General features: G+C 42.5%; 1 protein-coding gene across 1 annotated transcript in view; it reads left to right on the forward strand.

Moving 5' to 3' along the window:
- stx1b (syntaxin 1B) overlaps positions 1–22,197 on the forward strand; it is a 48,930-nt gene that overhangs the window by 23,688 nt on the left and 3,045 nt on the right. Inside the window, exons 4-10 of the mRNA XM_044099686.1 lie at positions 3,462–3,536; positions 11,649–11,722; positions 12,452–12,560; positions 14,506–14,579; positions 16,018–16,155; positions 16,236–16,346; positions 17,379–22,197. The exon at positions 17,379–22,197 is cut by the window's right edge and continues 3,045 nt beyond it. Of these exons, the coding sequence (XP_043955621.1) occupies positions 3,462–3,536; positions 11,649–11,722; positions 12,452–12,560; positions 14,506–14,579; positions 16,018–16,155; positions 16,236–16,346; positions 17,379–17,459 (662 nt within the window). The 3' untranslated portion in view covers positions 17,460–22,197. The remainder of the gene's footprint in view (positions 1–3,461; positions 3,537–11,648; positions 11,723–12,451; positions 12,561–14,505; positions 14,580–16,017; positions 16,156–16,235; positions 16,347–17,378) is intronic.

Raw genomic sequence — 22,197 nt, forward strand, 5'->3', positions numbered from 1 at the left:
CGACGCCTGCAGCCCGGTCCACAGCAAACGGGTCGGGTGGAAGCAGATCACTCTCCTGGTTAAAACCGGACGGTCGATGTCCAGACTGAGTCCGGTTCTGGACCTTTCTGGGTCGGTCTGAGCCAGAAACCCGATGGCTGTCCTGAAGAGTTTGGTGTTTTCCTCCTGCATGTTTTCTCCGTGTGATTTAGTTTCTTCTGCCTGATAAATGACGTTTTGTTTGTTTCCCATCTGTTCCGTGTTTCTTTTCTTCCCGTCTGCATGATCCTGTTTTTAATCTGCATGACGTGACATTAGGAGGAGACGCCAGGTTGGCCGCATGTGAGTAACCTCCATCAGCTCTGCATTCCTTCATGTTGGGAGCTTTAATGGGAGGAAAACAAAGTTTCACTGGGGCTGAACCCCAGGAGGCCGTCAGTGGCTTCATATGGACCCAATCATCAATCTGAAGGACAAAGTTTAAAGAAAGAAAAACATTTAATCAATTCTGCTAATGACATCGAGATCCGTCTCCCAATCACAGTGGGAGGAGAGAAAGAAAAACCAGTGGTTGGCACACTAATGCAGCTAGCTTTTAGCTTGGCATGTTAGCATTTTTGCTAACCCCAAAAATATTTAGCACACTAATGTTTCTCTAAATGAATTTTTCTTGATAAATTCTAAAGCGTTAATTTTCTTAGGTGTTTGTAAACTTTAACTTGAAAAACATTTGGAATCTGTATTGAAATTTTTGGTTATCGACTTAAGAATTACGATGTGGGGCGACGTCGCTAGCTAACGTTAGCATCACTAACCCCAAACCACTAATCATAAACATTAGCACAGCTGATGCTAAAGCGCTACACCAACACGGTATTTAGGGGAAGCTAATGCTAAAGCGCTAACCACACTTCAAAATGTATCTGCTCTTAACAGCCTCCAGCACCAGATTAATGTTGACATATAAAGGAAACGACCTCTGACCTCTGTCAGCTATTAGCCTTATTTATGTCACTGTAAAAATATTCAATAAATGTAGAGACTTTTTTCCCTGATGTATTTTAGGAAAACCCCTTTGGTGAGTTCAGAGCGACAGTCGCAGAGTCTTTCTGACCAGAACGTGAATCGCTGCACCGTCCCTCAGATCCAGAATATGAAAGTATAAAAAGTTTGACTATAATCCAAAACTACTGCAGAATAATTTCAGACAGAAATTTATTTATTCTGCGAGGAAAAACCCGACTGTAAAAATGTTTTTCTGATTAAGAAAACTGAATGTTTGACTTCAACTCCAACATTTCTGATGACGTGAACAAAAACATCCTGGACGCGTTTTATTAGCTTCGGGACGTTAGCGCAGACTTGGATCTGGGTGGTAGAAACCCAAAGTGAGATATCAGTGGACGTTTATCGGAGTGGACGTTCCTCCTCGCGGTGAAAACTCGTCTCTTCGCTCTTTCCTCTCCTGCTTCCTGCTCAGTTCTGGGTCAACTGGCTCTCAGCTGCCAACAGGTCGTGTTTCAGCCTGAATAATGCATGATGGGAGTTGTAGTGAGAGCTGAGGACTACAGATGTAAACCGCAGCCGTTCAGGATCCTAACAGCTCATTTTAGTTCATCCTGTTCTCTTTACCCAGTCGGTCATTTTACTTATTTTACTCAACTAAATCTGAGTTCAAGTTAAAAAATGTAAACATTTTTAAAGGCTCGGTTTCCTTCAGCCCTTTAGAGAATAAACAGTTTGTCCAGAGGAAAATCTCCCTCAGGCAAAAATAAGACCTTCAGAAAACAAACACATATTTTTATTTCATGTTGTTTGAGTCTGGATTTAAAAGCTGGTCAGTTAATTTTTAAATAATCAAACATTCACTAAAATCCAATATGTTAAAAAATGAAAACTGCTGGCTGAAAAGTAACAATGAAATATTTACATTTGTGAAAATTGTATCGATTTAGAATTTTACTAAATGAATTAAGATGTTAAAATTCATTTAATGGAAAAATAAAATGTTAACATTATTCTAAAAACATTCATGAATATTTTAAAACAAAGTGTAAATAAAATATACAATTTTAGGAATGTTATTTTTAATGTGTATTTGAACATCAGTTCATTCTTGACTATTTCTAAATTCAGTTCAGCTGCATTAAAATGATTCATTCATGTTCATAGTTCACCTGAACATTCTGGACCAAGTTCACAGCTGAAGTATAAACCAGTTCATTCATTCATTCATTCATTCAACATATTTTGTGTGACCGATGTTTTAAAACTCGTGTGACTCATTCATCAGTTGCTATTGGTTACGTCATTGATCAGCGTTAAAATCTGTTTTCTTTGGTATATTTTATAATGATCAACTGAACAACTTGGTGGTTTTGTCATGAAACTGGAAGAGTCTGAACAGCAGGACATTTAGGCTTCGTTTACAAATACGGCCATTTTTAACCCACAGACCAGATGGGACATGACAACCTGTTCCCCTCCTGGCCTCTGGGGGCGCTGCACAAAACCCTGGAGGTTAAATAAAAACTAGATGCAGAGAGAATGTTTGGTGTTACTGATGAGAGCCGCTGCTGATTGATCATTAGTGTATTGATGAGTGTTAACTGCGTTTCTGATGACTCACCTGCTGAATGATGGGAAAATAAAAGTCTGACGGCAGGTTTGATCATCAATCCGCTCCATTAATGCTAATTGGTTAACGACCAGCCAATTAAAACGCTCTGATGGCAGTTTGAGGCGCTACAAAGCTTGTTTCCTGCCAGAGTTTGGTTTCTCTTTAATGGTCACTGACAGAAATGTTCATCAAAAGTCTGACGGGTTTAATAATTCATCTGATGCTCAGAAACAGACACAGCTACAGCTCATCAGATTCAGTCTCTGCTGCATTTTTAACGCCAGATTAATTCCTGGGCGCCCTCGCAGGACGTTTATCCAGGCAGACGTTAGTGGGTCGAACGCAGCAGCAACCTGCAGCCCGCGCTGCAGCGACGCCCCGCTGGGTCTCCGCGCCGCAGCTGAGCGACGCGGCCAGACAAGGAGCAGCGTGAGTCAGAGGTGGAGCGGCTGAGAGGCACTGCAGCGCTCGTAAATCTGACTGCATGCTGCAGCCTCCGCTCGCCGGCGCCACCTTCCAACATGGCTGACACGATGGGAGGTTACCGCTCCTCCTCCTCGACCTTTAACCCTCAAACAGCTTCAGGGAGAAACCATGTCTGAGTTTGATTCTGCAGGTCCAAATGGACAAGAAATGCTGACAAACCGAGACGTGTGTCCTGCTGCTCGTTAATCACTAAACTATCTGACGTTTCTGTGAAAGAAAGTATGATTTTAAATCTTTTCAAATGAGTTCAATCAGTCAGGACAGGTTCCTAGTTGTCTAAAAACTACTCACTATAAATCATTTCTCAAATGAAATACGGATTGATGGAGAACTTTGTGCCACTTCCTCACCTGGTTTTTCTGGTTTTTCTCTGCAGAGACCAAGCAGGAGCTGGAGGACCTCACAGCTGACATCAAGAAGACAGCCAATAAAGTTCGCTCAAAATTAAAAGGTACGAGCAGAAAGCATTTGATAATCGATGGAACCGAACAATGATCAGCTGCTCGTCTCATCAGGATGTTTTGTTTCAATCTTAATTTGGGTTGAAGGATCTTCCTCTGAGTCTGACTGGATTCATTCATCTTTCAAAGTGCTGACAGTCCAGGAAGCTGGTTGGAACTTAACACACCAGCTTCTTCACTCCTTTATGCACCAATATTAGATTCATTCTTTGTCATTTTAGCATCATTTTCAGACTTTAAAGGCAAGTGCCACCAAGTTAGCTTTTTACACTGAAACACAGATAACCATCGTCTACTGGAGCTCCGACTCCTGACAGACTGGATTGTTTTTCAGGTAGCATGCATTACAATAATAAAAATGTGTGAAATAAATAAAGCTAAAACCAATACATAATTGTTTCCAAGTTGCCACAGCAGTTGTTGTTAATATTATAATTAATATTATTTCAAACACAAGTCCATCACCTGTTGTGCTAAATGAGCCGCAAGTAATGACTGATGCTCCAAACACGACTTGTAACTTCAGAGTTTTTAGAGTTGGAATCAGTTCAAGTGTGAGGAAACGTCGTCTGCAGTTTTATAATGATGAGATGGAGGTCAGGCTGCATCAGCCTCCTACCACACCGCAGGCCGGGTCCTGCTGCGGGCCGGTCCGGGTCGGTCCTGCTGCGGGTCGGTCCTGCTGCGGGTCGGTCCTGCTGCGGGCCGGTCCTGCTGCGGGTCGGTCCTGCTGCGGGTCGGTCCGGCTGCGGGCCGGGTCCTGCTGCGGGTCGGTCCGGCTGCGGGCCGGGTCCTGCTGCGGGTCGGTCCGGCTGCGGGTCGGTCCGGCTGCGGGCCGGGTCCTGCTGCGGGCCGGTCCGGGTCGGTCCGGCTGCGGGCCGGTCCGGGCCGGTCCGGCTGCGGGTCGGTCCGGCTGCGGGTCGGTCCGGCTGCGGGCCGGGATTACAGGCTCTAAGCCGCGCCGCACGTTAGCTCACCATCCACAAACCTCCAGCCTGTTTGAGTCCACCCACCCGAGTCCACCTGGCCAAACAGGACTTGTAAGGTTCTACTCATCAAGCTAACAAATGCTGACCTGAATGGAAGCTTGAACATGTGTGCATAAAGCATGAAGCCAAAAGGAAACTAATAATTCCCAAACTAAAATTAAATACATTATTGATATTTACAACGGAATAATATTGTTCAGAGTTTGTACACAAAACTGAACAAAGCAACAAATAATCCTAATAGGCTAACAATACAATACCAACAGCACTGGATCTGCTAAAAGCTGCGTATTAGCGGCTAATGCTAACCGCTAGCAGCACCAGACCCAGAGGAATCAGAGCCAGTACCAGGTGGTGCTGGTACTGGTTCTGATTAATCCTGTTGCCAAGAAAACTGGCATAGGGTTATTGAAGCTCCTCAGCTGATTGTTTCTTAACTGAAAAGGGTCGTAACTTCTGGAGTGGAGGCAGTTGGAGCCAGACGAGTCTCTTCTGCCACCAGTTTAAATAGATTATCTCTTATAGACCTCGTTTAGAGGTTGTCCGGACCTGTTGGACAGAGAACTGGTCAGTAGTCAGCGCAGAGGGGTTGAGAGGTGCAACCAAGATCAGTGGATCTCAGAGGAAACAAGCGGAAATAACGTTACTCTGAGCCACATGCGCAGAGCCAGGAACCCCGTTCTCCGTTAGACCCACAGCGCCCCCTGTGGCAAGAAGATACATGCACACAACAAACTGAAAGAAACGAAGACAGAAGACAAGACCAATTCTGATTCAAAAATAGGAGGTGTATTAATTTTTTTATCTTTTTACTGTTTCTTAACCCACTACACTAACCGCTAGCGGCTAATGCTACAAAACCAACAATTCGGACTCACCAATTGCAAGATAATTTCACATTCAGATGGATGAAAACTTCTGCGTGCTGATGATCCGGTCTGAAAGTTTTAAATCAATACATCTTGTCAAATGATGCTGCAGAAATATTTTATAGATCTAAATAACCAATTTCTGGTGAGAGCAGACCTGACAGTAGCCGTTGGTGCAGCCGGTACCGTCGCTACCATTGGTCCAACGGATCAGGACTTATGTGAGGGATAAAGACAATTATGTGTGTAGGGAAAATTTATTGTTGTTTTGCTCGGAGTGATGTCACAAACGTAAACAATGGAGAGAAAAGAGAGATGTGATGAGAGGTATATATATATATATATATATATATATATATATATATATATATATAAATGTGCATCTCTCTTTTCTCTCTATTGTTTATGTTTATGACGTCACTCCGAGCAAAACAACAATACATTTTCCCTCAATTCAACAATAAAAATAGTATCACACAGTGGATGCAGAACTTTCATATAATTATTGGATTGTAAACAGTGACGTGTTAGATTACTGGTTACTGAAACAAAAGTGGTATTTTAGAGTAACGGTTCCTAAGTAACGTGTTGATGACATCATGTCACATTTCTGCTCAAGCTATTTATGGATCTGTCAGGTTTCCAATATGTGTCCTCATGGGTTCAGGTTCCTACGCCGTGTGTGTGCTACACATGTCCTGTGTATCTTTCTGGTACATTAATTGGTAAGAATAAAAGCAGCCGGAGTGGAAGATGTTTTAGACTGTAATAAGAATACATTTTTCAGGTCTCTTTAACACAGAAATGATTGTTATATAGCGGCTGCATCATGCAGGTATTATTTGTGTGAGTTCATAGAAAATTTCTGCTCTGAGGATGAGCACACACGTCGACCTTCAGCTGCGTCAGAAGATGAAAATATTCAGAAACTGTAGCAGCGATTTATCAAGCTATAATCACTGTGACAGCAGCACAAACACTGAGAGGAAGACAAGCCAATGAGCTTAAAGCTACAGAAGCACAGAGAGCGGCTGCTGCTGCAGCACCGGTTCATGCTGAAGGTTCAAGGACATCCCTGCTTTAATGTGCACTGCCAGAAGATGGACTACCCACCCCACGCACACACACACGCACGCATACGCGCGCGCACACACACACACTGTACACATGCAGACTGAGAATAGCTGCGATGAAGCTATAATTGGAACCCCCATGAGGCAGCAGAGTTGTTGTCGCCACACAGACAGGATCTCTTACTGTAGGTCTGAACCCTGAGGACGGGAGCAGCGCTCTCTGCTCCGCCTGCAGAATCATCAGCATGTCTGTCCGGCCGTGAAGGTGCAAACTTTTTACAACAGACACAATCAACTTTTTACTGACAAATTAAACATAAGTTGCATTCCCATTACAAATGTGTACAAATCTTCAACTAATGTTGCTCAAACACAATTTTGCAATCGTAAATTTTGCATTAAATAAGAAACAAAATTAAAATCACATTTGAATAAGTTGTTCATGCAGTAAGTCATTAAACATCATGGCAGCAACGGGTGTAAACAGTTACGACATAAATTCATAATTCAACACTCATCTATCAGCCAATGAGAGGAGACGCGGTGCCTCAGCAAGCCCCGCCTTCTGGGGTGCAGCTACTTATGCAGCATTTTGGGGAAATTGGAATTGGATACGTTGGAATAACACAACTTTTTATGAACTGTGTGATGCTGTGAAAGCTCTGGTGGAACAACACAAACCATCAGCATCTTTCCATTTCCTGTCGTCTTCTTTGTGGTTTTCGTCAGTGGTAACATCCTGTTGTTGATCACATGACTCATATGATGCAAAATTTTTTTTTCTGCTTTCATGAAATACTTCCATTTCAATACGACTGAAAAACCACCTCATCATAGAGCAAAAAATTTATTAAAAACTTAACTTTTCCAAAATTAGTTTTTTCCACTAAGCTAATTTATTTTCCTAATCTTAATTTGGGGGAATTTTGTGGTTAATGGAAACAAAGCTAGCGTTTCTATGCCTTCACGTTCAAAGGTCCATATCTGATTTTAAGACAAGGTCAAACATCCTAAGTAGTGATGGATAAATAGAAATAAAAATAACAGCACCTTAGAAAGACGGGGAACTGCAGCGACCGATGTGACCCAAACATTCACTGATGGAAAATCCTCAATTACTTAATTCTATGTTTTTATGTCTAACTGCACAAGAACATCAGAGTCCAACACTTGATTTATAATATAGCATTTATGAGAGAAACCAAACACTATTAAGAACATTTTAACAAAACTAAGAATTAAAATTTTTAAAGTTGCAAATAAAGGTTTCATGAATGAAATTGTTTTAGAAAATGTTGTCAGCATAACTGAGCTCAGATTTGATCATTATATGAATTTATGCACCACATGATCACAGTCTAACTTTATACATCTTAGTGAAACATTGAGTTTAAACTAGATTGTTTTAATTAGAGTCCCGCCTATAATTAAACAATCCTGTAAACCAGAGCGGGTCAAAGTTCACCTTCAGGCATGTAAAAGACTCCAGTTATCACAAAATATCAGATTTAAGGAAAATATTTTTTTCACATAGGGCCAGGTTGTTTCCTTAAAATTATAATTCATAATTAAAATAAGCCACTTCATAATCTGAAATATTTAAGTGTGACATTTATTTGTCTTTTATTCTTCCAGAAGCCTTTATGTCAGAGTGAAGTGTACGAGAAATCCTTTAAAGCTCTTTAAATGTTTTCAGCTTGTGAATAATCTTTCTGTGTTCGACGACGGACCTCAGATGACTAGAAATGGCCTCATAACTCTTCCAGATTGATGAGCAGCCATATTTGCTCCTTGCTGATGTCTGCCCAGTTTGGCGTTGTGTTTGCTGCCAGGACTCTTCCTTTTATAGAGGTGTTCACATTGAACACGATCACTTATTCAATGCATTTGATCTGCAGCTCTTGGCTGCTACTTTCACTTTTAAGTCCCATGAAAACAGCAAGGACAGACTTTAAGCTTCACCTTTCTTTAATTAAATAATGACCATAGAAAGACTGTCGTCTTTTTGTATACTTGCAAAATTTAAACATTTTTAGATACATTTAATTTTTACCCTGCACATGAAAGACATTGAATTTTCTTTTTTACCATGACTGTTCTAATTACTAATGTTGAAGTGATAGTTGCAATTTAATGTCTTTTCAGTTTTCCACAAAAATGCAGTCTAAATTGTAGATTTTTTTTATAGTTTCACTGCAGCTCTGCTGAGTTCTAATAATTTGGGAGAGACTCTTACATAAGAACAAATCAGCATGCATCAGTTTTTTTCAGCTAAATGGGCCAAACGTCCTCAAATATACACCAGGACTCAATCTGTTGCTTACTCACCCAGTTTTCATCGCACTGTCATACAGAAAGACAACACCCAGGAATACAGTGCGCACGCACGCGCACACACACACACACTCACGCACGCACACACACACACACCATCGGTGGTGTGATAGTGCTGAGTCATCATGGATCCAGCAGGGCGCTGCCAGGCCACGGGCCAGAAACGCACACAAACAATCCTTTGAGGTAAATATCAGGACATGACATTGACTCCCACCACACCTCACTGCTGAACACCGAGCATTTCTGCAAACAGGTAATGATATTCATTAAGGAGACTCCTGAGACCGTTTGTCCCCATAGTGCAGGTAAACTGATGTCCGACCCCAAAAAGCAGCGAGACAAGAACATATACACACACACACACACTAACAATATTTGGTATGTTCGTGTGGTCGCCTCTGTCACGCAGTGTGAATGTCAGACTTGTTCATTGATATGATGGAATCTGTCAATCAGTTTGTGGCAATTTGTCCTGAAGTAAACAGTCAACATGTCTTACCTGCAGGACGACGCTTTAGAGTCTACAACTCACTAGATTTATGATTGTTGACTATTAAATGGTCAGAGAGATTTGGTGGAAAATAATCAGAGAAAAATGTTAGAAGTTGTCATGGGAACAAGCAGAAAGCAGCTTCACACAGAGAAACATTTAGACGGCAGAACGGACTTTATTCCATTTCTGGAAAAAAGTAGAAGAGGAAAAACTCCTGCAGCCGAGAACCGCTGGAGACAAACGGACCAATTAAAGCACGAAATGTTTGGATGAAGGTTTTGTCATCATTACATCACTGGCGTGATGAACAGTTGTCCAAACCACACACACACACACACACACACACAAAGCTCATAAATCGGCGACCCGCCAGAACCGCACATGGTAGAAAGCTCTGGCAGGATCCCAACGGCCGATATTAGAACTGCAGAGGATTCAGACTTCACTCGTTCATTTTTAAGCACCAAATTTACAAAAGTAAACTGACCAATGAGATTCAGGCTTTGTGTGGACCTCAGGACTCTCACAGACTCTCTACAGACAAGATGATTTGACTCAATAGATCTTTTTTAGTCCTAAATGTTGTTGATAGTAAAGAGGGTTAGATAATAAAAAAAATGATTCTTTTCTGTTTTACTTAAAGGAAAATCTGAAGGAACAGCTGTACAGCTGCAGCAACAGCAACTGCAGCAGCAGTAACAGCAGCAGCTGCAGCAGCAACTATCTGGATGCTGTGGGTCTGAAACCAAAAGGCAGCAGATTCTATTTGCTGCATGTTCCACTAGCTGTGCAGGAAAGAGATATCAATATTTTTGCATTAAAACAAAATGAGAAACCACATGAATGAACTTTGATGTGATTGTTGTTTAACAGACAAAATGAATTTCAACAGAGACCTGAAAACCATCAGCAGCCGTCAATATTAAAGGCTGGTTGGCTTTTGGAACAGCAAAGAGGGAAAATAAAATAATTCACTCAATTATCTTTTGACCTGAGCCAAAATGTTCTGTTCTGGACAAAGTGTGGGTGAGCATTTGGTCCGGACCGTAAACAGAAATGGACCCGATGTTCATCCCATTAGCAAGAAAACATCGTCACAGTTCTATAAACGGCAACAAATTCATTCATTCATTTTTAGGCAGAATTGGTTCAGACCTGGACCTGATCAGAGTCCAGTCCTTTTCTCAGATGTCAGAGCGGTTCATGACCCCGACCCGACCCGACCCGACCCGACCCGACCCGGACCTGCTGCATGTCTGTAAACCTTTATGATCTAGAGCCTTAGGTTTGGTCTCAGAGCTGGAGGTTTTATCTGTTCCTCTGTCTGCATAGAGACACAGAGATGTCAGTCACAGATTGTCAGAGTTTTGTGCCGCCTGTGAATGTCTGGCAGGACCAGCGGGGCTGTAAAGTGGGGGGGCCAAAGAGCCCCTGGCCCCCCGGTTCCGGCGCCAATGGCGATAGCAGAATTAATGTTTATGATTAGCGCTTTAGGACTAGAGCAGCTAACGTTTTGTTAGCGGTGCCCACCACTGTTGGAATAAAGTAATAATAAAGAAGTTGTTAAACTTCCTCTCTAATCTTCTCTCATTAGCATGTTGAAGGAAACCGTCTAAAGGCTCAGGAAATTGTCTTTTCAGATTAATTTCCTCGTTATAGATTGAAACCTGTTCTTGTTAACCTCCCTGAGAGTCTCGGTGGTCAAATGTGGTTCAGGCCTTTCCTCCTGGATGGTTTCTTTAGAAGCTGCAGTGATCACAGATCCTCAGTGAGAAGATGTAATTAAGCTAGCTCTCCTGGGTAAATAAGCGCTGAGGCTGGAGCACATTTCACTTCAGGTTGAAACTGAACAATCTTTTTACACATGCTGCATTTTCCTCCAGTCTTCCTGTTAACCTGCTCCAGCTCTGTCAGGTTCAAGAGGATCAGCTGTGAGCAGGTCAGGGCTTTGAATAGGCCACTCCAGAACCTCACCTTGCTGTGTTTAATGTTTTTCTTTAGCGGGATTGTTTGGGTCGTCATCTTAGACTGATGAAGCAGTGAAGGTTTAAGGAAAAAGCTCATCTTTTTAAATCTGATTTTGTTGTATTTTGTTTGTTGAAGCAACTTGTGATTTTTATCCTGAAAGGTTTTTTTCTTACAATCACTGGAGACTCGCTCAATCTGTGACGATTCGGTTGTACCCTGCGTTTGTCTTGGTCTGAGGAGCTCGTGCATGAAGACGGTCGATGGTGGACGATAACAAATGACCTGAAGACGGGTCAGAACCGAACCACCCTGTGGAGCAGAACAACAGAATTCAACAGTTTATAACATCGTCTGCATGTTTGTGTTCCTGCAGCAATTGAGCAGAGCATCGAGCAGGAGGAAGGCCTCAACAGATCATCAGCGGACCTCCGGATCCGTAAGACACAGGTGGGTCGGGTCCAGACCCGGTCGTGGCCACGCCTTCTCACATTCAAACCCGTCACAAAGCAGAACCAGTTACCAGATGGTCGACCTCTCTAGAACGGGTCAAGCTTACAAAGTCTGTCAGCAAACGATAAAAGTAGTCCCTGTTTGTCATGTGACTGCTGCTGATTAAATGTGTTGAAACCGACACGCGTGTTACAGCCAGACGACGTTTGGCGTCTCACACAGAGCAGCTTCATCACTAAAACATTATTATTTAGCTTCTTCATTCATTCCTGCTCAAAGTTCCTTCTGAACGTCACTTCCTCATGCTCTCTGGTCTGTGATTGGCTGCAGCCGTCATGTGTGCTGCCGCCTGGTGGACAAGAAGGGAACTGCAGCCACCAACAATAGGATCAGCCTGTTGGGGCCGTTGCAGATGGAAAAAATGAGCACATTTGGAGATTCGTCTCTGAAATTTTCAAGAAAATAAAATAGAAATTTTAAAGTTTTTAAAAGTATATTTACTGCCTTATTTCTATCTACAATATCTCTAAAATGCTGTATTATTTGTTTATCATATTTAACCAAAGTTATTAAGAGCCATTGAGGAATGTCCAAATGATCCGTTCAACAAAAATAAGTTCTGAGCATCTGGATGTACATTATGGAGTTCCGGCTCTGGTTCACAGTCCTTCCCAGTTAAACCAGTTCATCCACGTTCAACTAGTTTTCCTCCTTGTCTCTGTCCAGCACTCGACGCTGTCGCGTAAATTCGTGGAGGTGATGACCGAGTACAACACCACGCAGTCCAAGTACCGCGACCGCTGCAAGGACCGCATCCAGAGGCAGCTGGAGATCAGTGAGTTCAACACGCAACATGGCGGATGGTAAACACAAACGATGACAAACCAGCAGCAACAAACCAGCAGCAACAAACCAGCAGCCCAGACAGAAACTCCAGATATTGAAACGAGTTCTGCTGGAGATTTCTTGCTGTTAAATGTTTTTTCTCTCCACTGTCGCTACATTCATATTTGGTAGAAGGGATTGCTGTTAAGACAACGACTCAACGCCAGCAACTGTCTACTGTCGCCCCCTGCTGGTCCAGGAGGGGTGAATGCTGCAAGTCAACGACTCGATGTCCTGCTGGGATTCCTCAGATGGAAACTTCTGAATAATTAATTACACTGTACTGTATGAGAAGCAGGATCAGTTGGATTGGATGTGTGATTGAGTTTAAATGATTTTTTTGCAGTGCCTTCAGATGGCGCTCGTTATGAAATGACGCTACAGAAATGAACTGAATTTATTTACGCTGCTGCTGAAGGAACCGTCCAGGGGCCTCATGCATAAAGTGCCGTGCGCACAAAAAATATGCAGTGCCACATTTTACACACAAGTTGGCTTATCTGTGGACAATAATAAACTGCAAAGAGTCAAAACTCACTGAATCCACAGAAACCTGACGACATTCAGTTATTTAGACCAGGAAGCATCAAAAACGATGATTTATGATTTGAACATTTTATCATTTAAATAGTAAAACTGAACCCGTTTATCCTCAGACAATAAGCCAACAGAAAATACAGAAAATAGAAATAAAGGATGTGAAAACCTCAGTCCAATGTCAACAATCATGTTGCTCAGTTTGAGTCTCATAAAGATGAAACTCCTGGTATGAATGAATCTATTTATTGTCCCTAAAGAGAAACCAGGGCTGATCAGACAGTTTGATTATTGATCAGGTGTGGAGACAATCACAGGTCCATCAGTAGCTGCATCCAGGTGAGCCGCTACCTGAGGAGAACATGGAGCCATTGATCAGAGATCAGATTGATCAGATTGATCTGCTGGTTTATCAGCGTTTAGATTCATCCAGACTGATCATCCTGGAGCTCTGAGCAGAACTTACAGCTGGATCGGTACCGGTACCGGTCCAGCTGAGGCCGCCCGCTCTGTGAAATCATCTAATATTTCTAATAATCCTCCACATTCCCACTCAGAGACTCTCTGCTGTTCTAACAAACATTTACAGAATCTCTTTATTTTTTTACTTTTTTAATTTGGATTTTTCTTTTTCTTTAAAATGTATTTTTATTTTTGTGAGGTGTCATAAATTAGGATTTATAAAGGAAAGGTTTGTGCGCACGTCTTTGTGCATCCAATTTATTTTTTTGTACGCCACATTTTTCTACATTTTTCCGTTCGCCAAGTTTTAGTGTAAAAACTGCAAACTCTTTTATGCATGAGGCCCTGAACTTCAGTTTTCACTGCAAAGAACGAGCTGTAGGCGGTTCAAGATGGCCGAGGACGGCGTCACGTTACCACCGGTGCAGAACTTTCTCAGGATCGGCAGCAGGTTGAGGAAAAAGGCTGAAATTTTCTGTGCCTGAAAGTTTAAAACCTTTAATCAGGAGAAACGTCTTCCAGTTTGGTGGCAATCAGTGGATTTTTTAAATGTAAGGCTGCGTTCACACCGTCAGTTATGATTTGTTGTGAAATCCATGTTTTGTTCTTTGTGTGGTCGTTTACACTTCTGAACTTTTGCAGCATTTCTGTGTGAACCGCAAGCAACCTAAAAGTTGTAATGTTACGACTTTATTCTCATGGCATTACATCTTGATTTTATTCTCTAATTATTTTTGAGTTTTTCTCCTGGTATTTTGACTTCACCTCCTGAACTTGCTCCTGTGACCCGAGGCTCGGTCAGAACAGAAACGTTTTATCTCTAAGCTGGTTGCTGTTCGGTGAAATCCTGCCTCATAAATCTCTGAATAATCTCATTGTTTCTGCTCTGTCTGCAGCTGGAAGAACCACCACCAACGAAGAGCTGGAGGACATGTTGGAGAGTGGCAAACTGGCCATCTTCACCGATGATGTAAGCACCGCACCTGCGGTCACTTTAACGTGGAGCCTTCTGCTTCCTGTACGCATCATCATGTGGTCAGGACGCAGAACGGCCACGAGGTGCGCTGAAACATCAAGTGAAGGCAGCCTTTGCTTCTGGACATGGGAAGGAAAGCTGAAGAAAAGCCACCACTGCTTTTATTCTGAAGGAGTTCATATTGTTTTCTTCTTCAAATTAAAAGCGGCCGTGACTGCAAGGATTTAACGAAACACCTGGCTGCAAATGACAGCTGAGCTCCTCTGATTGAAGCCACTTGTATTGTGATGTCACAGTGTGGTGACCAATCAGCACAGGTCAGTAAAGTTCAGGTTTGCAGCAGGTGTGGAGTTAGTCTGAACAGGTAAGTCCGTCTAACTGCCAACGAACCGAAGGTGACGACAAACGACAATAAATCATCCAGAAAGCAACTAAAACTGGAACCTGTGACTTTCATTTAACAGGAAAAACTTTTTTTACCAACTAATCATATTATGACCAGAAAATAGAAACAATCCCATTTAAATGACTTGTTGCACAACATGCTGAAAAAAAAGAAAACTAATACAGAAACAGAAGCATTTAAATTTATGTTAATAATAAAATCACAAAGACCGAAAACATGTGGTTAGAAGCAGAAACTCATTTAACTCTGTCTAAATTTAAAATGCTAATGCTAATTAACAAACAAGGATAATCAGGACGTCAACTCTAGCCAGCAGTGAAATAATCCTTGCTACTCTGAAAGCTAAGTGCAGCTAGCACTATTAGCTGTAAGCTAACTTAGGCTAATTATAGCTGATTCAGAGTCTAACTTCAGCTAAACTGACAGCTAAAGCCAAGATAGCACATCTGTAAATGATTTCTCGTCTCGTGAAACAATTTTTCCTTATTTTGAAGCTAATTGTAGCTAACCGTATGCTAATTTCACCTCTTTAAGAAGCTAGTTTTAGCTAATCCCACAATTTAATTGAATGTGTTTATTGTCACCAATCACAAAATTGTTCCAGCAAATCTGGATTTGCAGTTTGTTCGGCTAATTGGCAGTTAGCCAAATTGCTAATTTGAAGGTAATCTGGATGCCAACATGTGTACATTTCTTTTTCATTTTTCTTTATTTTTGGTACTTTGTGTACAACTTTTCCATACAGATAAACTTATCCAACTAGCTAAATTAGAAGCCAGTAACTAATTTTTAACTGTATGTTGATGATATAAAATTTAAGTCAATAAATATTGTATAGTTTTTTTCTCTTCTTTGAGACGAGCAGATTTAAACAGCGGAAAAGTTTTCTAATAATTTACAATTTATTTCGCAGATGTTAGATTTTATCCTCTTTTCTAAAGTTACTTCTGCAGACTTTGGGGATTTTATTTGACGTTCTGATGGAGCAGAGAAGACAGAATGTGCTTCTGTAAACTTGTCCTGCAGATCAAAATGGACTCTCAGATGACCAAGCAGGCCCTGAACGAGATCGAGACCCGACACACCGAGATCATCAAGCTGGAAAACAGCATCCGTGAGCTCCACGACATGTTTGTCGACATGGCCATGCTGGTGGAGAGCCAGGTAGGCCACAGGTGTTAGAAAGCTACCTGATCCCACAGAGGAGTTGCTTGGTGTCGTTTAAATTCAGATCTTTGTTTTAGGGAGAAATGATTGACAGAATTGAGTACAACGTAGAACACTCTGTCGACTACGTGGAGCGAGCCGTCTCCGACACCAAGAAGGCCGTAAAATACCAGAGCCAGGCTCGCAAGGTAAGGCGCTAGCTTCCCTCCTGATGAAACTCTGCTCTGGACCCCGCCGTCGATCCAGGAGGCTCCTTTTCAAACGGCTAACAAAAGGCTAGCTAAAATGCTAAAAGGCACCAATTTGTCCAATCGGAATGGAGCTAATCCTCCACTTAGCGTACGACTCTTCATGACAACAGTCGATGAAGACTCCTTCATGTCCATGGCAGCGCCGAGTCGGCCTCCTGCACTGGCCTCCAAATACAGCCATGCCTCTTCCACCGACAAATGACTGGATCCCACCTGCAAACTCCAGGAAGTGCTGCAGCTGCCTCCCTTCAGGAACGCAAAGCTTCCTGTTGGTCTTAAAGGAATTCAATGTGCAGAATGAGATTTTAGCTGCAGATGAATTGCATTCCTATCAGACGACTCTCACTCTCCGGTTTGAACTTAAAATGCTGTTTTTAGCAGTTTCTGCCTGAGTTTTTAACATTTCAGTATTGAACTATGCTAGCATGCTTTCAGACTCTGTTCTGCTTCCCTCATTATTTGGTGAGAAAATCATTTTGAAAGAAAGGAAATTTGCACAGCCAGTGAAAACAACAGCGCTCGTCGTCCTGCGTCGACACGTCGCCTTAATGAAGACACTAAGCACAGGTCCAACTTTCCCTTTCCAATAATCTCAAGGACGTCTCGGTCGTTGGAATGGCTCTTCAAATGCGCTAGCCTAGCGCGTTTGTTTCAGTTGTATTTACCCAGAATGCTCTGTGCTCCTTTTGTCCGGTCCCATCAACCGAACCCAGACCGCGGTTTGTGGACAGACCAGTTAAATTGTTTGTTCGATTACAAATTCATGTCTCCTCAAATGAACGGCTCTTTCTAGGCAACCAGCCTGCAGTCGGATTAAATGGGAGTGAGCAGAGCTGGAGGGAACGCAGCCTAGGATTTCCTACAAAAAGACAACGCTAAACGTTTTAAACAGGAAAAGTCAAATGGAAAATGCTTCTGAATGTCATTCCCTCATCATTCATGCGTTTGCTTCCTACTGTCCCCCTGCAGAAGAAGATCATGATCATCATCTGCTGCGTCATCCTGGGCGTGGTCCTGGCGTCGACCATCGGCGGCACGCTGGGCTTCTGAGACGTTCCTCCACCTGCTGCCATGATGACTGATGCCGACCGACTGACCGACAGCCAGCAGAGAAAAGAAACAGCAACGACAACACAAAAAACTTGAAACACAAATGCAAGACCGACAACCAATCAGCTAGGAAGAGATAATCCAATCACAAATAAGAGGAAACACCAGGGGTTTGGGCGGGGTACAAAACACAGTAACACCACACTATAGGTGACTTATCCACACAACAAGACAGGGAAAAATAAACCTATTTATGTAAATGTATTGAACATATGAAGCAACACGTGGGTTAGCTACCTGTAAAAAATGATAACCTCTGATATAACTTTTACTTTGTTGTTTGTTTGGCTGTTTTCCTACGTTCTGAAGCTCCTTGTTTGTTTTTCCGGGTCTCCGAGGACAGTGGCGGCTGCTGGGTGGGAGTCCTGTGGGACAAATCTGCCATTCGGGTTCCTCGCGTTCATTTCAGAAAACAAACAGCTAATGCATAGATGTAGAAAACCCGAAGGTTGCAGAAGTTGGGGAACGGCGTTAATGTTGTGCCTCGCCGTCAGCTAGTCCGCCTCTCATTGGCTGCTTTGCCCCGTCATTCGCCTCGGCCAGCCTGGTACCGGAGACCGATTGGACCCTTAGCAGATGTTTTCACAGCCGGCTGCGGTTGGGAAAAACCGCGTTGACAAGGGGGAGGTCAGACTCCCCTGACTGTTGCATCGATCCAACCAAAGAGTTGGGGAGGGAGGGCCTCTGACCGTCCTGGTTATTCTGATTGGCCAGCGTAGGCGACAAGGTGACACCTGAGGGCTGGGTGGAGATGGACAGTTAATCTATGCAGTTTAGATACAAGAAAGTCAACTTGCCCCGCCTACCAACACAGAGATAGCCAATGAGAATCTGTTAAAAGCCAGGGCCGTCATCCTCAAGCTGCTCTTCTTGAGGAGTCAACAAAGAATAACGGAAACGCATCAAAACCAACAAACAGGCGAAGCCAGTTACCCGGTGTGGCGATGGTCCTGTGGCTGTTTGTGTTTCGATGGCGAGCGTTTGTTGCTTTTGTCGTGCTGCTGTTCCGGTGTGTGCGTGACGTATCCTGTGCTGTATCTGCTTAACATTGTGTTGACGTTGAGTTTGTGCGATCCGACGTGTCTCCGGCGTGTTTGTGTTGGAAAAGCTGTGATGTTTCGGTTGCCACACATTCCTGTAGATAATGTAAAAGGAGCATCACTCCTCTGTGCATGCTGAGACAGGATGCTCCATCCAACCACCCGGACGAGGAGTACAGCAGCTCTAACGGCCAATTCACATTCTCTGAGTGCATTTCCCTGGAAGGTGGATCAACGTGACACACATTCATTCACAACATGAACATGTCATATATGTTTTAAGACCCCATGAATGTTGTGTTACTGCCAGTGTTAGGGTTAGTCTGAGCTGCTTTGCATGGTGTAGAGTTAGCTTGTGTTTGTGTAGGTTGTGTAGAAGCTTATTGAAGATTTATCTTCCGTTTTCTAGATACTTTTTCTCAAAACTGTGAAAGGCATTCGTGGCGGAAAAGATTTCAGAAAATACAACAAAGGGTTTGTGGCTCGTAGCAACATAGCAAGAAAATTACTTTTTAAACTGTTGAAAGCCATTTCCAGCTAAGCTGACGCTTTAAAATTTTGGAAGCTAATTCTAGCCAAAAGTAACCAGTCTGGGAGCTAATTGTTGTTAAGCTAATTCTAATTTTAGAGGAAGTAAACGTATTTGATTATACAGAATAAAAAGTATTTCTTTGATTGTTAGCCTTCAACTGTGAACCACATTATGCTAATTTGGAAGCTAATCCTTGTTAAACTGGATGGATGGATAATTTTAGCTAATCATAGATTTTAGCTAAAAAATAGATAATTCTTCCAAATCATTGGCTAATTCTAACTTAAAGGAAATATATCTGTAAAAACATTTGATTTTACAACACAAAACATTATATGTGTAGTATTTTGCACTTTTATTAGTCTGTAATTGTGAACCAAATTAATTATTACAAATTAATCCTTCTTAACCTGGAGGATAATTCAAGTTTTAGCTAATAATTAAATAATACCTGCAGTAAAAATGTGAGTTTAAACAGGTTTTTATCCTGTTTGCAGCAGCAACCTACCCGTTGCCCAGATAATGGAAACTAACTATGTGGAACCACTAGCTAATTTCAGCTAGTTATTAGAGTTAGCAGTGTTGGACACACTGGGACAAATTCCCAGGTTGTACAATGCTAAGAACATAAATCCTGTAGGAATGTTTCACTGAGTTTGAAACCTGGGTTTGTTGAAAAGGAAGCAGTACTGGATGAAAATGGCCCAACAAATTGTTTGTTTTACGGAGCGATGCAGTCTCATGGCAGCTCGTGGAAATCTTTACCTGCATGTTTTAAAAATGTCACATTGACAAATTTGCTCAGATTATCCGAACTCTGAGGGATTCTTCCATTAATAAGCGATTCAGACTGAGCTTTTCATAACACCCAGTCTGAAACGTTGCTGTTCTGTTCGGAAATGTTTGGTGAGTGGTTCACGATTTGCCAGGACGCTGGTCGGGTTCGAGGTTTCTGGAGGAATGCGCTCAGGCTCTGTGATACGGAGGTTATCGTACTTCTGTTGAGGCCTACGCTGGAGGAAAAACCACCTTCAGATCCCTGCCAGAGCAATCAGCTTCAGTTCAGAGTCCAGGAAGTAGTCATTGTTTAGTGGAAAACTTGTTTTTTCTTGAGATGTAGAAGTTAGCATTGTTAGCTTTAGATGTCTGTGATGCGCTTGATGTTCTAGTTTCAGGTTTGGAGAAGATTGGGGTCTATTTAATTTATTCGTTGGCTTAAATAAACCAAAACTGTTGTGTTCACCAAAGTGTCACCCTTTTCTCCCAGCAGCAAAATCCAACAAATCTCTCAAACGGACCGTCTGTAGATTCAGGATGATTGGACCCTTTCTCAGCTGTTGTCGTTGTTTTTAGTGGTCTCCAACAGGTAAACAAAAGTAAACCGAAGTGGATTTAATGACTTAGCGAGTCGAAATCTCATTGTAATCTCATGTATCAGATTTTTTTAAAAGTTAGCTGCGCTTTCCTTCCCTCAGCGCCATGGTCTATTGGACAGTTGATGGTTGTCCTGGTGGTGGTTGAGGTGGATGAACATGAGTGATGTAAGGATGCCGTCAAAGCACCAGCCAGTTTATTGACAATGACGTTGTGTTTAGTGTCTGTATTTTCTGTAAAGTTCCTGTTTCATCCATCAGGCCCCTGAAAACACATCGAACCACAAAGACGTCACCAAAATGATTCAGAGGGTCGGTTCGCCCGACAGTCCGGCCCTCCCGGTCCTCTTGTCTTGTGTTGTAGTCGTTTGGTTGTATAAAAAGATGGCGACGCGCGTTGGGAGTCTGACCTTCCCCTCCATCCTGCTGTGTGTAATAATTATAACGTTAGTAATAAAAACGGCATGCAAAGCGTTGTGGAGTTTGCATGAAGGTGTTTTTGTACCCCACCCCGCCCTCCTTACCGTGCACTTTACCACTCATCGGACCTGTTTGATTAGCACATTAGCTACTAGCCACAACTTATTACCTGGCGCTAATTGATCTGCATTTCAGTATTTCTGTTAGACGCGTTTTGTTGGAACATAATTGAGTGTTTTATTTAAATGTGAAAGGCTAAACTCCCGTCAGCTTCGGTCATTCAGGTCCGTCTGGACTTCTCGCTGGATTTCACCCCGCCTTTATCTGCTGGGCTTGTTTACTCCACCCTGTGTTTGCCGAGAAATCGCCTGTAGTCTGACCTCCGGTTGTTCCTCCACCCATCGTTGTGCGTGTGCAGCATGTTTCCCTACGTCTTCGATGAAGACGGCGCGTTTGTGAGCAGTACAGGTTCGTCTCAACGTGCAAAGCGTCAGACTGCAGTCCGCCGGGTTGCAGCCGTTTTCACAAGTTGTTAAAAAATTGCGACTAAGAGGATCAGAGCCCTAAATGTACACGATGTTCACTGTTTGTTTGATTCAAACCAAAGCCTCTCCCTCCCACTTGTGTTCTCAAAATGTCTGCCGCTAGAATCAAAGAGCACAAAGCAAGTGAAGTTTACACCGAGACGTTCCTCAGACAGATACAGCAATTTAAAGAAAGCAAAACTAAAAGAGAAAAGCCTGCCCTGATGCCCCCACACACCTCCAGCCCTCACTGCATGATGCTCTTTCCCTGCATAAGTTGATCCGACCAATCTGAACAACGTCTGCCTCCAGTTCCTTTTCTCCTGTAGATGCTAGTTTGTGGTCTGATTAGTGGAAAATACGGCACATAATCATAACCGGAGACAACGGTGGTGCTTTCTTCTTCTATTCAATAACTGCTCTTGTTCTTGTTGTTTTGGTGTCATTTTGTTTTTCCTGTACAGTTAATCAGTCGTCTTCACACCTCCGGATCAACGCGCTGCTGCGGTGGGAGCAAAAGAAAAATTACTCAAATTATAGATTATTGTTATTTATGATGTATATTTATGTGTAAATTTGTGGGAAAATATAGAAATTAAACTCAAAGTGCAACTTAATTCCAGGATATCTAACAGAAAGGCCAGTTTTCTGTTGCCTTGAGGCTGAAACATGACCAGAGATCCGTTAACCAAATATTCTGCATCTCCTTCCTAACCGCCAACACCGGAGAACATTTCAAAGACCAGAATTTATAAATGATTTTAACCAAAGAGAACGCAGACAGGAACG

This window comes from Gambusia affinis, linkage group LG19 (genome assembly GCF_019740435.1).
Source record: "Gambusia affinis linkage group LG19, SWU_Gaff_1.0, whole genome shotgun sequence".
Lineage (NCBI taxonomy): Eukaryota > Metazoa > Chordata > Actinopteri > Cyprinodontiformes > Poeciliidae > Gambusia > Gambusia affinis.